At 36.2% G+C, this 19,641-nt stretch overlaps 1 protein-coding gene across 9 annotated transcripts in view; it reads right to left on the minus strand.

The window, feature by feature from the left end:
• GRIK2 (glutamate ionotropic receptor kainate type subunit 2) overlaps positions 1–19,641 on the minus strand; it is a 731,033-nt gene that overhangs the window by 200,752 nt on the left and 510,640 nt on the right. For all 9 annotated transcript variants that reach the window (XM_024996836.2, XM_059889840.1, NM_001193063.1 and 6 more), the window contains exon 10: positions 11,820–12,026. In XM_024996836.2, coding sequence (XP_024852604.1) covers positions 11,820–12,026 — 207 coding nt within the window. The remainder of the gene's footprint in view (positions 1–11,819; positions 12,027–19,641) is intronic.

Consider the following 19,641-nt stretch of genomic DNA (forward strand, 5'->3'; position numbering starts at 1 on the left):
TGTTTTATAACCTTTATGCTAAAATAAACTTAAAACAAAGTCAACAAACATGTGGAACAGTTGCCACTTTGTGTCATGGGAAATTATAAATAAATTTACAGTTCTATGTTTTAGTGATTTTCCTCAAATTAAAAAAATAATAACAATAACAATATTACCCTTGCCTAACTTTTTAAAACTGAAATACCAGAATGCTTCCAGTAGAATGCAAACTTGAGGCATCATGCTATCAAAATTCAAAAGCTATGGTACAATTCCCATTTAGTAGAAACTGGCTTTTGACTTAGGCTTCCCATATCTGTGATAATACCTGGAGACTTTTTAAGTTCCTTGATAAACAAATGTTTGACTCCCTCCCTGGTATATAATAAAAGAGCAATCAGAAGGCAAGGCAAAGTACAGTGAGGTCCTCTCAGGCTCATTTATGAAGTATAAAAGCCTTGATAGTGTTAAACACCAATTGTGTTGTTGAGCCAGCATGCAGGGAAGCATTCAGGCAACTGGGAACCATTACATCACTGGTCATAAAAATTATGGAAAAGAAGAGGGAATTAGGTCCTAAAAGACTACCCACTTTGTAATACTTGTTTTATAAACTATAACCTATTTTTTCTCATCCTTTTCTTAATCTGTCAAATGCTTTCAAGTTTTGTTTGCTTTTAAAATTTCGGTGGGCTCTTTAGAAGTGTGAAATGATCAGGAAAAGCCTTGGTGATCAGAATTCCAACATGGAACCCTGTAGGCAAACTTTAAACAGGGAACAAGGTGAAAGAGCTTAAGGACTGCATGAATCATCAGGTGTCAGGGGACAGTGAGAAATAAATTAGATGTCAACATGTATATTTAACATGTTGGGATTCCCTGGTAGCTCACTGGTAAAGAATCTGCCTGCAATGCAGGAGACTCTGGTTCAATTCCTGGGTTAGGAAGATCCTCTGTAGAAGGGATAGACTACCTAATCCAGTATTCTTGGGTTTCCCCGGTGGCCCAGCTGGTAAAGAATCTGCCTACAATGCAGGAGACCTTGGTTCGACCCCTGGGTTGGGAAGATCCCTTGGAGAAGGGAAAGGCTACCCACTCCAGTATTCTGGCTTGGAGAATTCCATGGACTATATAGTCCATGGGGTCACAAAGAGTCCGACTCTTTGTTGGACTACTGAGCGACTTTCACTTACATGTGTATTTGAAAGTTTATACTACAATCTATCAGTATCTCTGCAGTACTTTGAGTGACCCGGCTTTGAGAAAACACTGGTGATTAAAGAAGAATATGACTATAATGTGTAGGTACATTCCTAAAGAAGAGGCAGGGAGTACATAATAAAGACATTGTAAGGTGGCAAGTGTCTGAACTAAGTTGGCGAGTGTAAAACTGGAAGATAGGGACAGATCTGAGGCCTATTTTTAGCCTGCACAAAAAGAGACTTGACATCCTGCTTTATTAGCTTATGTATGGATATTTACCAGCACATCTTCCTAGATTCCCACTGCTAAGGCAAACATCATCCAAGATTGGAAAGTAATGCAACTGCCCTTGCCCCCTTTAAGGAATCCCATAATAATATGTGCTGCTAGTTTATTGTAGCTTAGATGTTTCCCTTCAAACTTATGAATAACTCTAGCTGGATTTATGAATAACATACAGCAGCTGTCTCATAAGCCCACAAATGAGTTATCAGCCATAAGAAATTCATAGCCCAGAGCTACAAGTAAATGTATGCTCAACTTATTACAATAGTTGCATCACCAAGTTTCTGTGTACTCATCTCTACTGCCAGGTTCAATAGCTAAGCTTGATTTTAATAATGAAAAACTTGATCAAATATTTCATAAAATATTATACAAAAAGCTGTGATGCTTTAATTTCCTGAGGAAAATGTGTCACTGTTTATTTTGTTCCTTGGAGCTTGAATAGACACTCTCACTGGGGCCCTTGGAAGATAATATAAGAAGAAAAGAATTTGGAAAGTACATTGCATATTCTCTAAAGAGCAAGGTGTTTGAGCGTAACATTTGTTGTGGCACACTATGGACTATTTATGTCATTCTTTCATTTTTGAGTACTAAACACTTTCTCTCATCCTATTATTTGTGTCTCCTAGTTATTTTCAGTATATTTGAAGCACATGAATACTACCATGCACGTACCTCAATACCAGAGGATTTACGGAAGCAATGAACTGATACAGTAAAAGTGTCCTGATGTAGATTTTAATCAGTTTGGTGACTCGCAAAATTTTCAGTTTTTATAGCTGCCCAGCACATTTCAAATAGAATGGCCCAACAATCATCATAAAAACTCAAATGATGGCTAACTTGATGAATATTCCTCTTAGCATTAAAATACTAAAAAGAGTAGGTCATCTATATTAATGAAAAACTGCATAGATTTTACTTCATTTTCTCTGCAATAGTACCTACTATTAATATATTCTGTGAAACATTCAAATAATATGACTCTGGAAAATTTTTATTTTAAAAATATATATTTGAGAAATGTCTGTTTAAAGGATTAAAGCAAGGAAGATAAATCTTTTAACATTCAGTCATACATTTAACTCAAATTTGACACAAGACCAAATTATACAATAAATATAAGAAGATCCAAAAACATTTTGACTTTTCCAATAATGATGTATTTGTTTTAAAAATAATATTAAATAGAAATTTTCAAAAGAATTAGGTGTCCCTGCTTTGCTAAACATTTCTCCCCTTTATCCTACCTATTAGTAATCTAACATTGGATTTTATTTTCTATCAATTCTTCCCTATGTTTAATTAATTCTAATATAAAACTACCATTCACAAGACATGGATCATTTAGGTAGGAAAGCACGGAGATATTGGAACATTGAAGGTTCCAATGAATAAATTTTACATTAAAACAACACTAATTTTACTATGATTTAATATAACACTAATATCAATAGCAGCTATAATCCCTACATCTTTCTCATTATATAGTGCCTAAATGTTATGCTTTTTAGTCTTCAAAAGTAATACTCATAACTATAATAAAAACAGAATAAGAAGAGACGAACTTTGAATTTATTAGTTCAAACTTATATATCTGTTTCTTGATTATCTATTATTTGTCATATATTGCATTAGAAAACATATGTGTGTATATAATTCATAATTATTAATATGATATTATAACTATTTTCTTTTTGAGAAGACTAAGGCTTAGAGAGTTTGAAGCAATGGGACCAACGCATATATAGTGAAAAAATTAGGACCTGAACCAACATCTGTCTCACCAAGTACTTACTAGGACACTTTCTGTGCAGCCCTGTTTTGGAAATGATGGGGGAGGAAGGTGTTTTAAGGGGAAAAGCTTATCATTTTCCAAAGACTAACAAGGCTTCAGGGAGCCACTCTCTCCTAATAACTTTCTGAGGTTGTCTTCATATTGCACCATCAAGAATGGTCCCTGGTTAGATTAAAATAAATTTAGAGATCATATCAAACCCTATACATTGAGGATCCTCTCAAGAATGAATGAGAGAGAAGAAGTGGGTAAAAGCAGTTATTACCAAAATAGACTTTCAACTGTCAGGGCAAATTAAAATTAAACATAAGAGACTCAATCCTCTCTACTGAAAATTATCAGAGACCCTTCCCCTTTTCTTAGAATATTTACTTAAGAAAACTTATAATTTTAAGTCTTATCTCTCTCTCTTTTTAACATTTATGAAAAAGTGAAAGTTAGTCAATCAGTCTATTAACCTTTGTTGTTTTTCAGTGATGAGTTGTGTCCAATTCTTTGCAACTCCATATGTGTGTTTGTCATTCAGCTGCTTCCAGCTCTTTGTAACCCCATGGACTGTAGCCTGCCAGGTTCCTATGTCCATGGAGTTCTCCATGCAAGAATACTGGAGTGGGTTTCCAGTTCCTTCTCCAGAGAATCTTCCCCAGCCAGAGATTCAAACTGTGCTGTTGCTGTGCTTAGTCATTCAGTCATGTCCAACTCTTTGCAACCCTATGGACTGTAGCCCGCCAGGTTTCTCTGTCCATGGGATTCTCCAGGCAAGAATACTGGTGGGTTGCCATGTCCTCCTCCAGGGATCTTCCCAACCCAGGGATTGAACCCAAGTCTCTGGCATTGCAAGCAGATTCTCTACCGTCCGAACCACCAAGGAAGCCCTTGGAACTCCATAGACTGCCTTAATCTTTACAAGTCAGGTAAGCCTCTTGCCAGGTTTCCCACTAGAGGATGCCTTTTTTAAGGACCTTTGAAGTAACTATTTGAAATAGAATCACCAGGGATGGGAGAGAGGCTCAAAAAGGAAGGGATATAAGTATATATATACATATTAGATTCACTTTGTTGTACAGCAGAAAATAACACAACATTATAAAACAATTATATTCCAATAATAAAAATTAAAAAAAAAAGGAATAGAATCACCCAGGAGGAGTGCATCCTAATTCCAAATTTCTGTGGAAATTTCTGTGGATGAGTGCCTAAAATCTACCTGCTATCATAAAGGTATGAGAAGCTCGTTCTTCTACAGTATAATGATCTAACACAGATGGTTAGCCCAGTTTAGTGCAGTCACTCAGGCATTTCTGACTCTTTGCGATCCCATGAACTGCAGTACGCCAGGCTTCCCTGTCCATCACCAACTCCCAGAGCTTGCTCAAACTCATGTCCATCAAGTCGGTGATGCCATCCAACCATCTAATCCTCTGTCATCCCCTTTTCCTCCAGTTACCAAACAAATTTAATATGAACTATGTGTGATGAGTAGTACTTTCAAGGCTTCTTGAGGACTAATTCTTTCTCTTCAGAACACATATGTACTATAATGGGTTGCGTCTGCTTGGCTATATAAAAGGCTGATTTTTTTTCTGTCTTTGCCATCTCTTAGCAAATTGCCGACAGTGCACATCACATTCCAGTTTAATGTTTTTCCATAATATTATTTTCTTTTTCTTCTATCTTTGTGAAGACATTTTCGGGGTTGGAAGAAGATATTATTTGTAATTACATTTCTTCATCACAACACCTGAATAAATACAGCCTCTTTATGGTTATGCTCCCTCTACTCGACCATAAATTCAAGATAGTCTACAAAACTGGATTGGCGCATATCCCGTATAATATAAATATCACTTGCTTCTGCCCCCCAAGTTCACATACAAATGATAAGTACCATAATTCAGATGCAGCTGACTCTAGCCCACAATTCTAGATGTGGACATACGATCCAGGTGGGGCCATTCCACTAACCACCTCTGTGGTCCCAGCCTTATGGCTTAGTTCACAGATGGGGACATGGTCCTAGTTGGCCCAGTGACACCCCTCCCCCCTCGCCCCAACAAACTAAAAATAGGTTTTGCCGAAACTTTGGCTAAAGGAGATCACTCTCTTTTTAGAAGGAGGACTCTAAGAAACAGATAAACCTAGATTTCTCAGCCTCAATACTACTGGTATTTGGACCAAGTAACATTTTGTTCTGAAGGCCTAAGTACATTATTCAGAGGCTAGTATTTCTAGCCTCTACCCCTAGTGACAGCAGCAACACCCCTCCCGCCTCCTTAAATTGTGACAATAAATATGTCCCCCAACATTGCCAAATGTCTCCTGGAAAAAAAAAAAAAAAATTGCCCCGAGTTGAGAACTACTGGCCTAGCACCAACTTGAGCCACCTTTTTGTCACCATGTAGAAAGAAAGTGTTTAAGAATAAAATCAATAAAGAGAGTAAAGCCAAGAGATAACAAGGCAGTGAAAGAGAGACCAATGTATGCAATGGCCTGCTTTAAGCCCCTGGAAGTGAAGTGAAAATCACTGTTGAATGTTTTTTGTAATGCAGGGCTTTAAAAAAATATGTGTTTGTATAAGCTCTATTTAGCCAGGGTTCATACACTTGCAACTCATACAGCCCCAATTGATATTAAAACTACTGTACAACTTTGTTATTGTTTAATCTCTAAGCCATGTCTGAGTCTTTTGAGACCCCAAGGACTGCAGCCCACAGGGCTTCTCTGTCCACGGGATTTCCCAGACAAGAACACTATACAAATTACATGCAAGTAAATAGTATAGATATTAAGTTGGTAATTGAAATGTAATGGTGTTATACAATAAGAATTATGTGGAAACTCATTGCAGGTGGAATTGCTGGAGTCAAGTGAGGAAGCCTCACTGGTGAAGTGTTTCTGAAGCTGAGCAAAAGTAGTTTGATCAGGCGAGCTAGATGGGAGTTGAGAGGGTTCTGGAGACAGAAAACTAGACTGGAGGCAAAGGAGAACAAGAATGAAAAAAGCCCACATGTGGGTGGAGAGAGCAGAGCAGATGAAAATATACAAAGGTGTGTCAGTTAGAATTTCAACAGAAAATAGGTGCACACTCATATGAGGATACATGAGCAGGATTTATTTACAAAAGGACTAACAGATTCTCAAACTTCAGAGAACATCAGAATATCATCAGGGAGGCTTGTTAAAATAGAGAGTGCCAGATTTCACCAGTTTCAGATCAGGTAGGTCTAGAGTGGGACCTGAAAATGTGCATTTTCAACACGTTTGAAAGTGATACTGATTCTGCGGGTCTATGGAATATACTTTGAGAACTACTGGTAAAGGGAATTTTAAGGAATGGTGTAAGAACCCAAAGCCATTAGCAGCTAAGCTGTAACCACCCCTAAGATCAGAATAAACACAACTATGTAGGGTATAAACTGGAACTGAGAGCAGAACAGAGATTTGTGTAGAGCAGACATGATTGCAAGAAACTGGCATACAATGTGAGGACACAAGCCAATCTAAGACACTATTTCAGAGAATGGAACAAGGAGCAAAATAAATACCCTAACCTTACTCTCCTCTCTGACTTGGACCTTTGGTTGGGAAGCTCTGTTGATTTATTCTATGTGGAACAACCTCCCAATACAAAAAGCAGGGTGGAGAAGGTCTGAGGGTCTGTCTGAAGGGTCAAAAAGATTTCCACAGGAGATAAGCAATAATCAATGCAGTTCAATTCAGTCGCTCAGTTGTGTCCACTCTTTGCAACCCCATGAACTGCAGCACACCAGGCCTCCCTGTCCATCACCAACTCCCAGAGTCCACCTAAACCCATGTCCATTGAGTCGGTGATGCCATCCATCCATCTCATCCTCTGTCATCCCCTTCTCTTCCTGCCCTCAATCTTTCCCAGCATCAGGGTCTTTTCAAATGAGTCAGCTCTTCGCATCAGGTAGCCAAAGTACTGGAGTTTCAGCTTCAACATCAGTCCTACCAATGAACACCCAGGACTGATCTCCTTTAGGATGGACTGGTTGGATCTCCTTGCAGTCCAAGGGACTAGGGCTTGTAAATATGTTATATAGTCGGTTCTATATCCTTCGGACAGTGAAAACTACTGAGAGATTGTGTGCAAAGGAGGGGCATGATCAGATTTCTCTTTCTTAAACAAGACTGTAGTTGAAAATATGAATAGATACCAGATTAGAGAGCTTCCTTGGTGGCTTAGATGGTAAAGCATTTGCCTGCAATGCAGGAGACCTGGGCTTGATCCCTAGGTCAGGAAGATCCCCTGGAAAAGAGGATGGCTATCCACTCTAGTATTCTTACCTGGAGAATTCCATGGACAGAGGAGCCTGGCAGGCTATACAGTCCATGGGGTAGCAAAGAGTGGGACACAACTGAGCGACTAAAGACACTTTCACTAGATTAGAAGGAAACGATTCTCATATGGGGCTCTTAATCCATGTAATAATGGAGCTGGAGAGAAATGGGTAGCTTTCAGAATCATTTAAGAAGCACACTTAATATACATTGCAAACATGATACTAAATTTTTGGCTTGGGAAAACTATTGAACTGTTCATGCCACTTATTGATATATGAAACTCTTCAGAAGGAACAGATTCAGAAGAAATGAATAATACCTTTAGCCTGGAACATGCTTCCTTTGAGATGCTTACGAGACATTCACATGGAAAATATACCAGAGGTAGTTAGATATATGGGTTGAAAGCTCAGGGCTGAAGATATAGAATGGAGAAATTTCAGAATGAGAATGGTAATCAAGCTCTGAAAGAGGATAATTTTATCTAAGAAAAGTAAGGAGTGGGAGAAGTTCAGGGTGTTGATTAGTAGTTCAGTTACTACTTTACGTTGAAATTAGCATATTCATGAACATGCAAACTAAGTTGAGGTGGTACAAGGAAAAATACACTGACTACAGTCATCATTCTAGTTTAATGTGACATATGCTAAACATTAAAAACTAAGGCTAAGCCAACAGTATGTATCATGAGGAAAGTATCAAGAAAGGGTATATTGAAATAGGATAGTACTTTAGCACAGAAAAAAATAGAAAGTGAAGTGACAGGTATGACACTGAGAATAAAATGATTAAATAACTTAAAAGCTTTATCAATGGTCTCAACTCAATACCAAAAATACTTTTTGAGAAATAAATATCAAATAATAAAACCTTCCTTACTATCCCTTCATTTGGTGTATAGTTATCTTTTATGCTATAGCTCTATTCATATAACCTAACCTTCATTTTCTACTTTATAGTTCTCTTAAAGGAACATGCAGGTACAAAATCAAGAAAAAATAAATTCTAGAAACATAAAACTTCTAATCAATTTTGAATCTCAAAAAACTTAAATAAAAGAACATTAATTAAGCACACATGACAAATATAAAGCATAAAGGGATTGGTTTGGCATAAAGGCATTAGTGATATAATATTTTTGTGTTTTGACTAAAATAAAAGTCTCCCATAAGTTAGTTATTCATATAACTCTATAGTGAATATTCATTGTATTGGTCTGTATAGCATCCAGTCCACTTTCTTCAAGTATAAGCAACCTAATTTTCCTCTAAAAACCCAGTTTCCCAACTCCATATAGTTTTAATCTTCACTGGTGGTCCAGTGGTTGAGAATCCACCTTCCAATGCAGTGAAAGTGGGTTTGATCCTTTGTCAGGGAACTAAAGTCCCACAAACCCCAGGGGGAACTACGAAGATCCCTCATGCTGCAACTAAGCCCAGTTGCAGCCAAAAAATTAATTAATTAATAATTAATTAATTAAGGTATTGACCCTACCTCCTAGTTTCTTGTGAGTATATTCCTAGAATAATCAATGAGAATACCATTTCCCTCTGAATTGGATAATTGGCACAGAATTTAGTTTATGAAATGGCAACTCACTCCAGTATCTCTTGCCTGGGAAATCCCATGGACAGAGGAGCCTGGTGGGCTACAGTCCATGGGGTCACAGAGAGTTGGGCAGAACTGAAGTGACTTAGCACTCACAAAGGTCAGGAAGGGGCTTCCCCAATAGTTCAGCAGGTAAAGAATCTGTCTGCAATGCAGGAGACACAGGAGATGTGGGTTTGATCCCTGGGTTGGGAAGATCCCCTGGAGAAGGAAATGGCAACCCTCTCCAGTAGTCTTGCCCGGAGAATCCCCCAGACTGAGGACCCTTCCAAACAGGTGTAAACAATTGGACATGACTAACTACCCACACACACATAGGTCAGGCAAATAAAACTGAATTTGGAGTTTTTGATAAAATTATACCTTCTGGGTGTTCTATTTCTACCTAGATGGTTAATCTAGAACTGCTGGTAGCAATTGTTGTTGTCACCTATTGAGAAGCCCATGTCTAAGAGTAAGACAAATATAAGGAAGTGAGAACTAAATTGAGGCAATAGATAAGAGAAATGAACTATTAATATTCCAAATCTAGCCACACTACCTCTAGACTTCACAGAGATGCAAACCAGTAAATTACTTAAACCATCTTGAGTTAGGTTTATGAAAGTAATTGTTATATTAATATAAACTAATGGAAGGAAAGTTATGACCAACCTAGATAGCATATTCAAAAGCAGAGACATTACTTTGCCAACAAAGGTCCGTCTAGTCAAGGCTGTGGTTTTTCCAGTGGTCATGTATGGACGTGAGAGTTGGACTTTAAAGAAAGCTGAGTGCTGAAGAATTGATGCTTTTGAACTGTGGTGCTGGAGAAGACTCTTGAGAGTCCCTTGGACTGCAAGGAGGTTCAACCAGTCCATCTTAAAGAAGATCAGTCCTGGGTGTTCATTGGAAGGACTGATGCTGAAGCTGAAACTCCAGTACTTTGGCCAATCATGCGAAGAACTGACTCATTAGAAAAGACCCTGATGCTGGGAGGGATTGGGGGCAGGAGGAGAAAGGGATGACAGAGGATGAGATGGCTGGATGGCATCACCAACTCGATGGACATGAGTTTGGGTAAACCCAGGAGTTGGTGATGGATAGGGAGGCCTGGCATGCTGCAATTCATGGGGTCGCAAAGAGTCGGACACAACTGAGTGACTGAACTGAACTGAACATACAGTTTAAGGTTTTATATTTGATCCCAAATCATGTATATGTTCATCATCTTTCAATGTATTTTACAAAGTTAAAACATAAATGTCCCATATAAGTAGAATTTGTGAGAAATAACTGATCAAGTCTAGGAGTTCAGGAACTTACAGAGTAAATTCCAAGTCATTAGAAGAAATATACTGAAATTTTGAAGAAAATTGGGGTTTCCTTGTGGCTCAGCTGGTAAAGAATCTGCCTGCAATGCAGGAGACCTGGGAAGATCCCCTGCAGAAGCGAAAGGCTACCCACACCATTATTCTGGCCTGGAGAATTCTGTGGATTGTATAGTCCATGGGGTCACAAAGAGTTGGACACGACTGAGCAACTTTCATTGACTTCACGTTGAAGAAATTTTAAAATGGTAATCTGTTCCTAACCATTGTCTAATATCCCTTTCTTGACAGATAGATAGGTAGATAGCTAGACAGATCTCCTTTATTCTTTTTCTTGATGATGAACTTTGTAATTACTGGCAAAGTATCTTCAAAATGTTTTGAAAATTGCCTATATTTGCTACTTCCATTAAGTAAGAATTTTTATTTAGGATACAACTCACAATGTTTTTTAAAAGAAAATTATTTAAATAACTTTGCTTAATTCTTTACAATAATTATGTGCCTTAATATTAAGGAAAATGTCAAAATATGCTTAAATGCTACAAAACACATAGTCAAATATTATGTTATGATGTTTAAAAGAGTTTTTTCAAATAGATGAATTAATTAACACTGCCAACTGACAAATTATGAAATAATGTTTTCCTAACCAAGAATAAATGCCTGAATTATTTCTTAAAAAATAAAATATCTAGGGGGGCTCAGGATGGTGAAGACACGCACACCCATGGCTGATTCATGTCAATGTATGGCAAAAACCACTACAATATTGTTAAGTAATTAGCCTCCAGTTAAAATAAACAAATTAAAAATAAATAAATAAATAAAATATCTGTCATTCTGCTCTAATATGCTTAATATTTTTGCTTTATTTTTATATAGTATTTGATTCTAGATTTTTTTGTACAGATATCTTTCATCTTTAAAGACAATAAATATCTTATCCTAGTACAGAAAATTTTTATCATGAAATTTAGAATTTGTACCACCTATTCTCTCCATTGATTAGAAAGCTAATATTATGAAAGTGAAAAAGAAATTTATTATTAAAAAACTGAATTCCATCTTATAAATCAAGACCAAAATTTCAAGATATTAAACCACTAACTACTAGTTAATTTAAGATAGACACATGTCTCTAATAGAATTATATTCATCCCTTATATTCTTTATGCTTGACAAAAATAATATATACTTTGAATAACATTATCGAAAAAGTAAATACATCACTGTTCTTTGACTTTATTAACCCTTGACCATCAAAAAAAGGTAAATCTAATAAACATCTTCCAAAGGTAGTAAGAATGAGAAAAGGGACTTACATGATCAATTAGTTCACGGACCATTCCATTCCATTGTCCATTGGCATCATCCTGGGCTCCATATTTTCCATCCTCCACAAGTCTAATTTCATATGTAAAGCCAAGGATTGTAGATAGCTCTCTGAGGAGGTCAATGCAATAGCCCTCAAATCGATCATTTCCATAAAGAGGTTTGTCAGACTTTTTAAACAGAACATAGGGTTCCTCCTGGAAATAGTGAACATGAAGGTAGGAAGTGTCAGTTAATCATGAAACTATTACAAAAATTATAACTTTGGTAATAAGTTGGTAAAGAGAGAAAATTCCACATTAATTTAAAGCAGTCAATTTTATTTTTTTTCTCATTGTGATTAGCATAGGTTGAGACACTAAGAAGGCATATTACTTTGAGAACACTTATGTCTCATAAGAGATATTTTAATATAATAACATCAACACAATTATATAATAAAATGATATGTTATATATATTATACCACATCTTATATCACATATGATAAATAATATATAAAATGATTACATACTATATAATATATAATACCAAGATATAATTTCAATATATTATATTTAATTACAATATATGATTACAATATTCCAATTTGAATTATACCAAATAATTAATTTCAAGTGCACTGTTTTAGTGAGATTTATTGATAAAAGAATGAAAAAAGTCATTATCTAATTGCCTACCATGTGCTAATAACTGAATTAGGCACTTATATATACATTATCTCATTCTTTATCTCATTCTGTTCTAAGAACTATCAAAATTACAACCATTATAATTATAAAAGAAAAAACAATAGCTTACTTTAGAGTATAGATGAAGAAACTAACACATATCAAGTGATTATGCATTCATCCAACATTTTATTGAGCACCTAATATAATTCCTGAATCATGAAGTTTATGGTATAGAAGAAGAAAGCAATAATAAATGCCTAAATGAACAGAACCCATTACTTCTGATGCTGATCAATCGTATAAAAACATAAACTAGTGCAATAAGACATTGAATGAAATATCAAGGTACTTGCAAGATAAGAGAAGACAAAATTGACTAATATGTCTGGAAACCTTTTCTGAGGAGATGAAACATGCACTAGAACTTAAAAGACGAGAAGGAGTCTAGCCATTTGAAAATCTGAAAGACGAGCATTCCAAGCCAAGGACACAGCAGTAAAAACCCTGAGATCAATATGACACTAGAGTGTATCAGGAAGAGGACAACAGCTATCAATATGATTGAAGTCACATGTAGTAGGTGAGGGAATTAGTTGAACAAGGTAAAAATGAAGAGCAAATGAAAGTGAAAGGCGCTCAGTCATGTCCTACTGTTTGCAACCCCATGGACTATATATTCGATGGAATTCTCCAGGCCAGAATACTGGAGTGGGTAGCCTTTCCCTTCTCCAGGAGATCTTCCCAACCCAGGGATGGAACTCAGGTCTCTCCCATTGCAGGTGGATTCTTTACCAGCTGAACCACAAGGGAAGCCCAAGAATCCTGGAGTGGGTAGCCTATTCCTTGTCCAGGGGATCTTCCTGACCCAGGAGTTGAACTGGGGGCTCCTGCATTGCAGGCAAAGTCTTTACCAACTGAGCTATGAGGGAAACCCAATGAAAAGCAAGTGAGGAGCCAAATCTTATAAGGCTTTACAAAGCAGGCCCTATCAAATACTGTATGTTTAACCAAGCACTAAGAAAATCCATTTATCAGCATATTTTATTGGAAGTGGGTGGAACATGATATGACAGATTGTTCTATAACTAAACCAGGGAAGTTTAGTTATTATTCACAGGTCCACCTATTTCACAGTGGACAAAGCCTCTGGAAGTTTCTCTCTAGAGTAAGATGTTGCAAAGTGAAAAAGTTTGGGAGACCCCCATGCCAATCCATTTAGCAAGCAATCACCCTCTTCCCAACCCCTGGAGAATATCAGTCATCTCATAAAGGCCATCACACCAAAAGATGTTTTGGACCAACAGCAATGTGTCAGCTTGCCCATACTCATCTCAGAAACAAGACTAATTCCATCTCTCTTCCCATCTCCTTTGACCTGGCTTATCCCTACTGTTCATTGCACACTCTAACTTTCCTGCTCTTCTGATATTCCATTGTGTAAAAGAAGTCCTGCTCAAAGACCAGCACCTTATTCCACATCTCACTTCCCTGGAATATCATATGCACATTGATTCATTATAGTATCTCCATACTTAATACAATACTTGGCACATAATATGTGCAAATATTAATTGTATAAATGATAAATTAATTTTCTGACTCAGTTTTCTTGTCTCTAAGTTGATTCAACAATGCTTTTAAGTTGCTTTGAGAATTCAACAAAAGGAACATAGCAGATATAGCTTAATATTATTTCATTATTTTAGATGCAATAATTTTCCATGGAGTCTAATAGACTTTATTTCTATAGCAGTTTTAGATTTATAGTAAAACTAAATGGAAAGTTCAGAGTTCCCATAAACCCCCTGCCATCATGCATGCCAAGCCTCCTCCTTTACCAGCATCCCCCACCAGATTGATACACTTGTTATTTTTAATGAGCCTACAATGATACATAATTACCAGTGAACACCCATAATTTATATTAGGATTGTATTTTCTATAGGTTTTATCAAGTATATAATGACATGTAGTTCACCATTATAGCAACATACAGAATAATTTCACTGCCCAAAAAGTCCTCTGTGCTCTATCTATTAATGCCTCCCTCTCCTCCAAACCCTGGCAACTGCTAATCTTTTTTGTCTACAGTTTTCTCTTTTTCAGATGTCATATAATTGGATTCATACTATACTAAGTATGTAGCCTTTTCATATTGGCTTTTTTCACCTAGTAATATACATTTATGTTTCTTCCAAATCTTTATGGTTTGATGGTTCATTTCTTTCAAGTGCTGAATAATATCCCATTATCTGAATGTACCACAGTTTGTTGATCCATTCATCTACTGAAAGACATCTTGGTTGCTTCCAAGTTTTGTCAATTATGAATAAAGCTGCTACAAACATTCATGCGCAGGTTTTTGTATGGATATAAGTTTCAACACATTCGGATAAACAGAGGTGCATTCAATTGTTACATCATACACGAGTATATTTAGTCTTGCTAGAAACTGCCAAAATGTCTTCCAAATTAGTTGTACCAGTGGAGTTCGCCACCAGCAATGAATGAGAGTTCCTGTTGTTGTACACCCTCAACAGCATTTGGTGGTGTCAGTTTTCTGGATTTTATTCATTCTAACAGGTATGTAGTGATTTTTCAATGTTTCCCTATTTCACAATTCTCTACAGAAAGATGATATTGAGCATCTTTCCCTATGGTTCAACTGAGTTTCATTAGGACTCTTTTACAATCGTCATTTTTCAAAGAGGTTAATTTTCCCAGGCCACACAGCTGATAAGAAATAAAGAACACCTAAGAGGAGTCAAAGGATAGATTTTCACTCAGGTTTTCTAAATTCCGAGATGCATGCTTTCCCACAATCTCACATTTCTTTCTAAACTATTTAGGTAATTTGTGGAACACCCACATATGCTGCTTTCCTGGTGTCTTAGAGGGTAAAGTATCTGCCTGCAATGCGGGAGACCCGGGTTAGATAGGAGACCCAGGTTAAATCCGAGAACCGGGTTAAATCCCTGGGTCAGGAAAATCCCCTGGAGAAGGAAATGGCAACCCACTCCAGTACTCTTGCCTGAAAAATCCCATGTATGGTAGAGCCTGGTAGGCTACAATCCATGGGGTCGCAAGGAGTCAGACACAACTGAGCGACTTCACACTTGCATATATGCTGCATTTTTAAATGGAATTAGTTAAAACACATAGAAATCAGAAATTAATATGTAATTAAATTCAAAGTTAGATATTTGGGCTTACCAAAAGGTAAAAAGTACATTTAGGATCCTGTCTAATTTTTATATGGGGTTACCTGGTGGCTCAGTTATAAAGAATCCACCTTCAATGCAGGAGATGCAGGTTGGATCCCTGGGTTGGGAAGATCCCCTGGAGTAGGGCATAATAACCCACTCCAGTATTCTTGCCTGGAGAATCGCAGGGACAGAGTCCCTCGAGGGCTACAGTCCAAAGAGTTGGACATGACTTAAGCGGCTTAGCATGCACACACTAATTTTTAGGTACTATGTGATCACGTATAAAATGTATTTCCCAGGGATACAGAGTGCTGCAAATCTGACAGATATAGTCCTCTTGCACCCTTAGGGATATTATACTCATTTTCCTCTCTACACTTCCTGGCCTTCTAATCTTTAAAGTTGGATAACACATGTTCGTGGATCATAAGTTAAATGCCCTTGTTACCTGGGGAGAAGAGGGAAGCCCTGCAGCTGAACAGCTTTCTTGTGCTAGGTATTCACAGTTCAGGCACAGTCAGTTAGCTCTTTTTCTGCTGCCCCACAATAATTTTTACCATAATATTTATCATATTGAGTAGGGAGTGCTGATTTACATATATATCTTCTGAACTAGAATTGAGCCATTTATATGGCAAGATAGGAGCCATTTATACAGCAAATTTGCATCAAAAGCACCAAACATCACCAGGCACATAGCAGGGTTGCAAATAAATGACTGTGTAATGAACTGAATGGAAATGGACTGCTATGGTCAACTGCAGAAACCAAGGCAACTTGAACTTGAAGGAAACATTTTATAAGACAGCTAAGTTCTATGGGGTTTGGGGATGGTGGTAACAAATCCTCAGGTTCCTAACCAATGGCCAGGGGTTTAGGGACTTGAGAAGAACATATCATGTTCCCCTTAAGAGGAAGGAACAGCGAGAACATTTCTGGCTGGTGGAATGCGGGACAAAGAAGCATTTTGGTACAAAAATTATCAAATTCATATTTCGGTTGCAGTCAGTTTCTGATTTATAAGTAAACAAATGTGTATTATTTTTATTTAAAAGTCCACAGGTTGACCATTTTTCAAGCTCCAGACACTAAGTAACAGCACTAACATTTTCCAAGTGTTTAACTACTGCCCATTCCTGTTCTAAACGCTTTTCCTTGGATTAATTTATTTATTTCTCATTACAGGCAAGTGAGGTCAGTGATATTATTATTAATTTTTATATTTTACAGATAAATAAACTAAGGGCTGGAGTGCCAAGTGTTTTGCCTAAGGTCAACAGCCAGCATACAACCTAGGCAATTGGACTACTGAATCACTTACCTTTCTACTATACTTCCCACATTAAATAGTTCCTAGTGATGGTTTCCAAACTGCATATAAATGCATAATTATACAGGGCTCATTAGCTAACTTAACTTGTATGGTCTGGTTTTATTATTACTTTTTCCATCAACTGGGATTAGTCATTAGTATACTGCATGCAAAATGGTAATATATTTATTAATTGTACAATGCAATCAAAATGAAATTGGTGAACAATAGAAGTAAATATATAATCCTAAGACTTCATTTTCTACATAATAAATTATTTTCTTTCCAAATAAAAACACATATTTTTATCATAATATTTGAAGAATTTGTAAAAATAGGGAATTCCCTGGCTGTCCAGTAGTTAGGATGCTCTGCTTTCACTGCAGAAGACACAGGTTCTATCCTTGGCTGGGGAACTAAGATCCTGCATGACAGTGCAGCCAGATAAACAAATAAAAATAAAATATAATCATTTGTAAGAATAGCATATTTTCAGCCCAACAGATTTAGGAAGCAACATATTAGTGTCTAAAAAGTGTTTTCCCCCTATTTACACTATTAAGTTATGATTGTCTCTATTTAAAAATTTTGCTCCAAAATATTTATGATATACTTTTCATACAACCTTACCTGAACATTGGAGAAAATATGATAAACGTTAGTGATTAAAGTGCATAAGGCAAAAAGACATACATGTACAAGGTACAAAAGCAGAGCAAAAATTCCAAAAATTATTGTGCTATTTAAATGTCACCCATCCAGCTTTTTGTAGTAACCATCCTACCTATTAATTTGATTTCCTTCACTTATCAGAATAAGAAAACCTCTGTCATAGGCAAATAAATGTGTTGATCTCTGTGAGATTAAAAAGCCTATTTAAATGTATATTTTAAACAGGTTTTCATATCACTAGGAAAAAATATGTTGTCTGAGTGCATCTTTTTAGTATTTATGTGTCTCCACAGTGTCTAATATCATTCTTCCCATATTTAATTCTGAGAAGTAAGACACTCTTTTCCAGCTGTGATTCCTATCTCCAGCTACACTGTGTCACAAGATAGTTTACATCGAGTTATGACTCTCCTTTAGACTCTTTCTCTGTTTCACACAGCACAAGGATAAATAATAACCTCGTGTAAGAAAAGAAAAATGATACCAGAAGCAATTACTGTACCACATACTGAGTTCAATGAATAATATGATAAAACTCTCCTGGGCAACTTTACTGGTTTTTCACATAGTCTTAAATCTCCACATCAGCATTTGCCAGAGGTAAAGGCACTTCATTCCACTGGCATCTGTAATAAGGATTTGTCAGCATTTCTACTATCAACCCCAGTTTTAAGGAACCTAATAACTCATGTATTTTTATCTGTATTAGACTGGGATTTGACACAGAATAAACCCAAAATGAAGTTCTGAAAAAGTAAAATATGTTTAAGGTTAAGGGTAACAAAATGTTTTATTTAAATATAATAAAATTTTATACTTTTTAAATGTATAACTCATATATCCCTCAGCCCTTGTCTAAAAAGATATAAATGATCTTTTTCATGTGTGTTAACCCTTGATTATCATTGTCTTAAATAATTTAAAAACATTAAAGATACTAAGATGCAAATTAATTTTCTATGATATGTATAAAATATCCCCTACTATTACAATGATAAGAATAATAACTAATTTATTTATTTATTCAAACATATATCAAACTCTTATTGTGATACGTACTCCTTTAGGCTCCAGGCTAACAATGAAAATCAAAACAAAACAATACCTAAAATCCCAGCCCTTATGGAACTCTCAATCTAGTGATGAATTTAAAGTTTTTATCTATTTTAAATAATTTTGTATTATTTAGTGGCTACTTTGATTCATTAATTACCAGAAGAAAAATATCACTAGAGAGTACATTTTTGAGAAACATGACTCTGTCTTAGAACATTCGAGTGTGTATCAGGATCTATGACCCTCAATTCATTTCTTTGGGAAGACAGAAATGGATATTCGGTTAGCCCCAATCAGGTTTGGAATTTACCCTTATAACCAAAACTCTTTTAAAATGTGTTTGCAGAAGCCAGCTAAAACTGCATTTGTTTATGGGTAACAATATCCTTGCCTATGAAGTATTTATATTTTATGAATTTATATTTATATTGTTAATGCCACTTAAGGGCTAGCAAAAAATACCTTTTTAATAGTATTCATATGAACCAAATGAAAAAGACACATGTTTATACTAGTAATATCATGTTAAACTTATGGAGATTAAAACTTAAAACTGAACAGTTTGTATTTTCCCAAGGAATCATTTATTTCTTTCTATTTTCTGACCTCTATACTCTTTGTGTCCTATCACTGCCCTCATACTGAAAGAATTACATAATAAATAATAAGAGAACAACCTAATTAACAGAGTGTGGAAATCAAGTAGGTGCCACAAAGTTGATTAGAAGTAAAAGGCAAATGACTGGGCAGCATGAACAATGGCGGAATGATGCTGATGAAGTTGAATTCTGAGGGCGGTGAGTCAGTTCTTTGAAAGTGTAGAAAGTATAACTTAATATAAGAAGAAAAAAAAAAAAAAAAAAACTCAACATCTGGCCCTGGGAAGCTCGAAG

The sequence above is a fragment of the Bos taurus genome, chromosome 9 (assembly GCF_002263795.3).
Source record: "Bos taurus isolate L1 Dominette 01449 registration number 42190680 breed Hereford chromosome 9, ARS-UCD2.0, whole genome shotgun sequence".
NCBI classification, from domain to species: Eukaryota; Metazoa; Chordata; class Mammalia; order Artiodactyla; family Bovidae; genus Bos; species Bos taurus.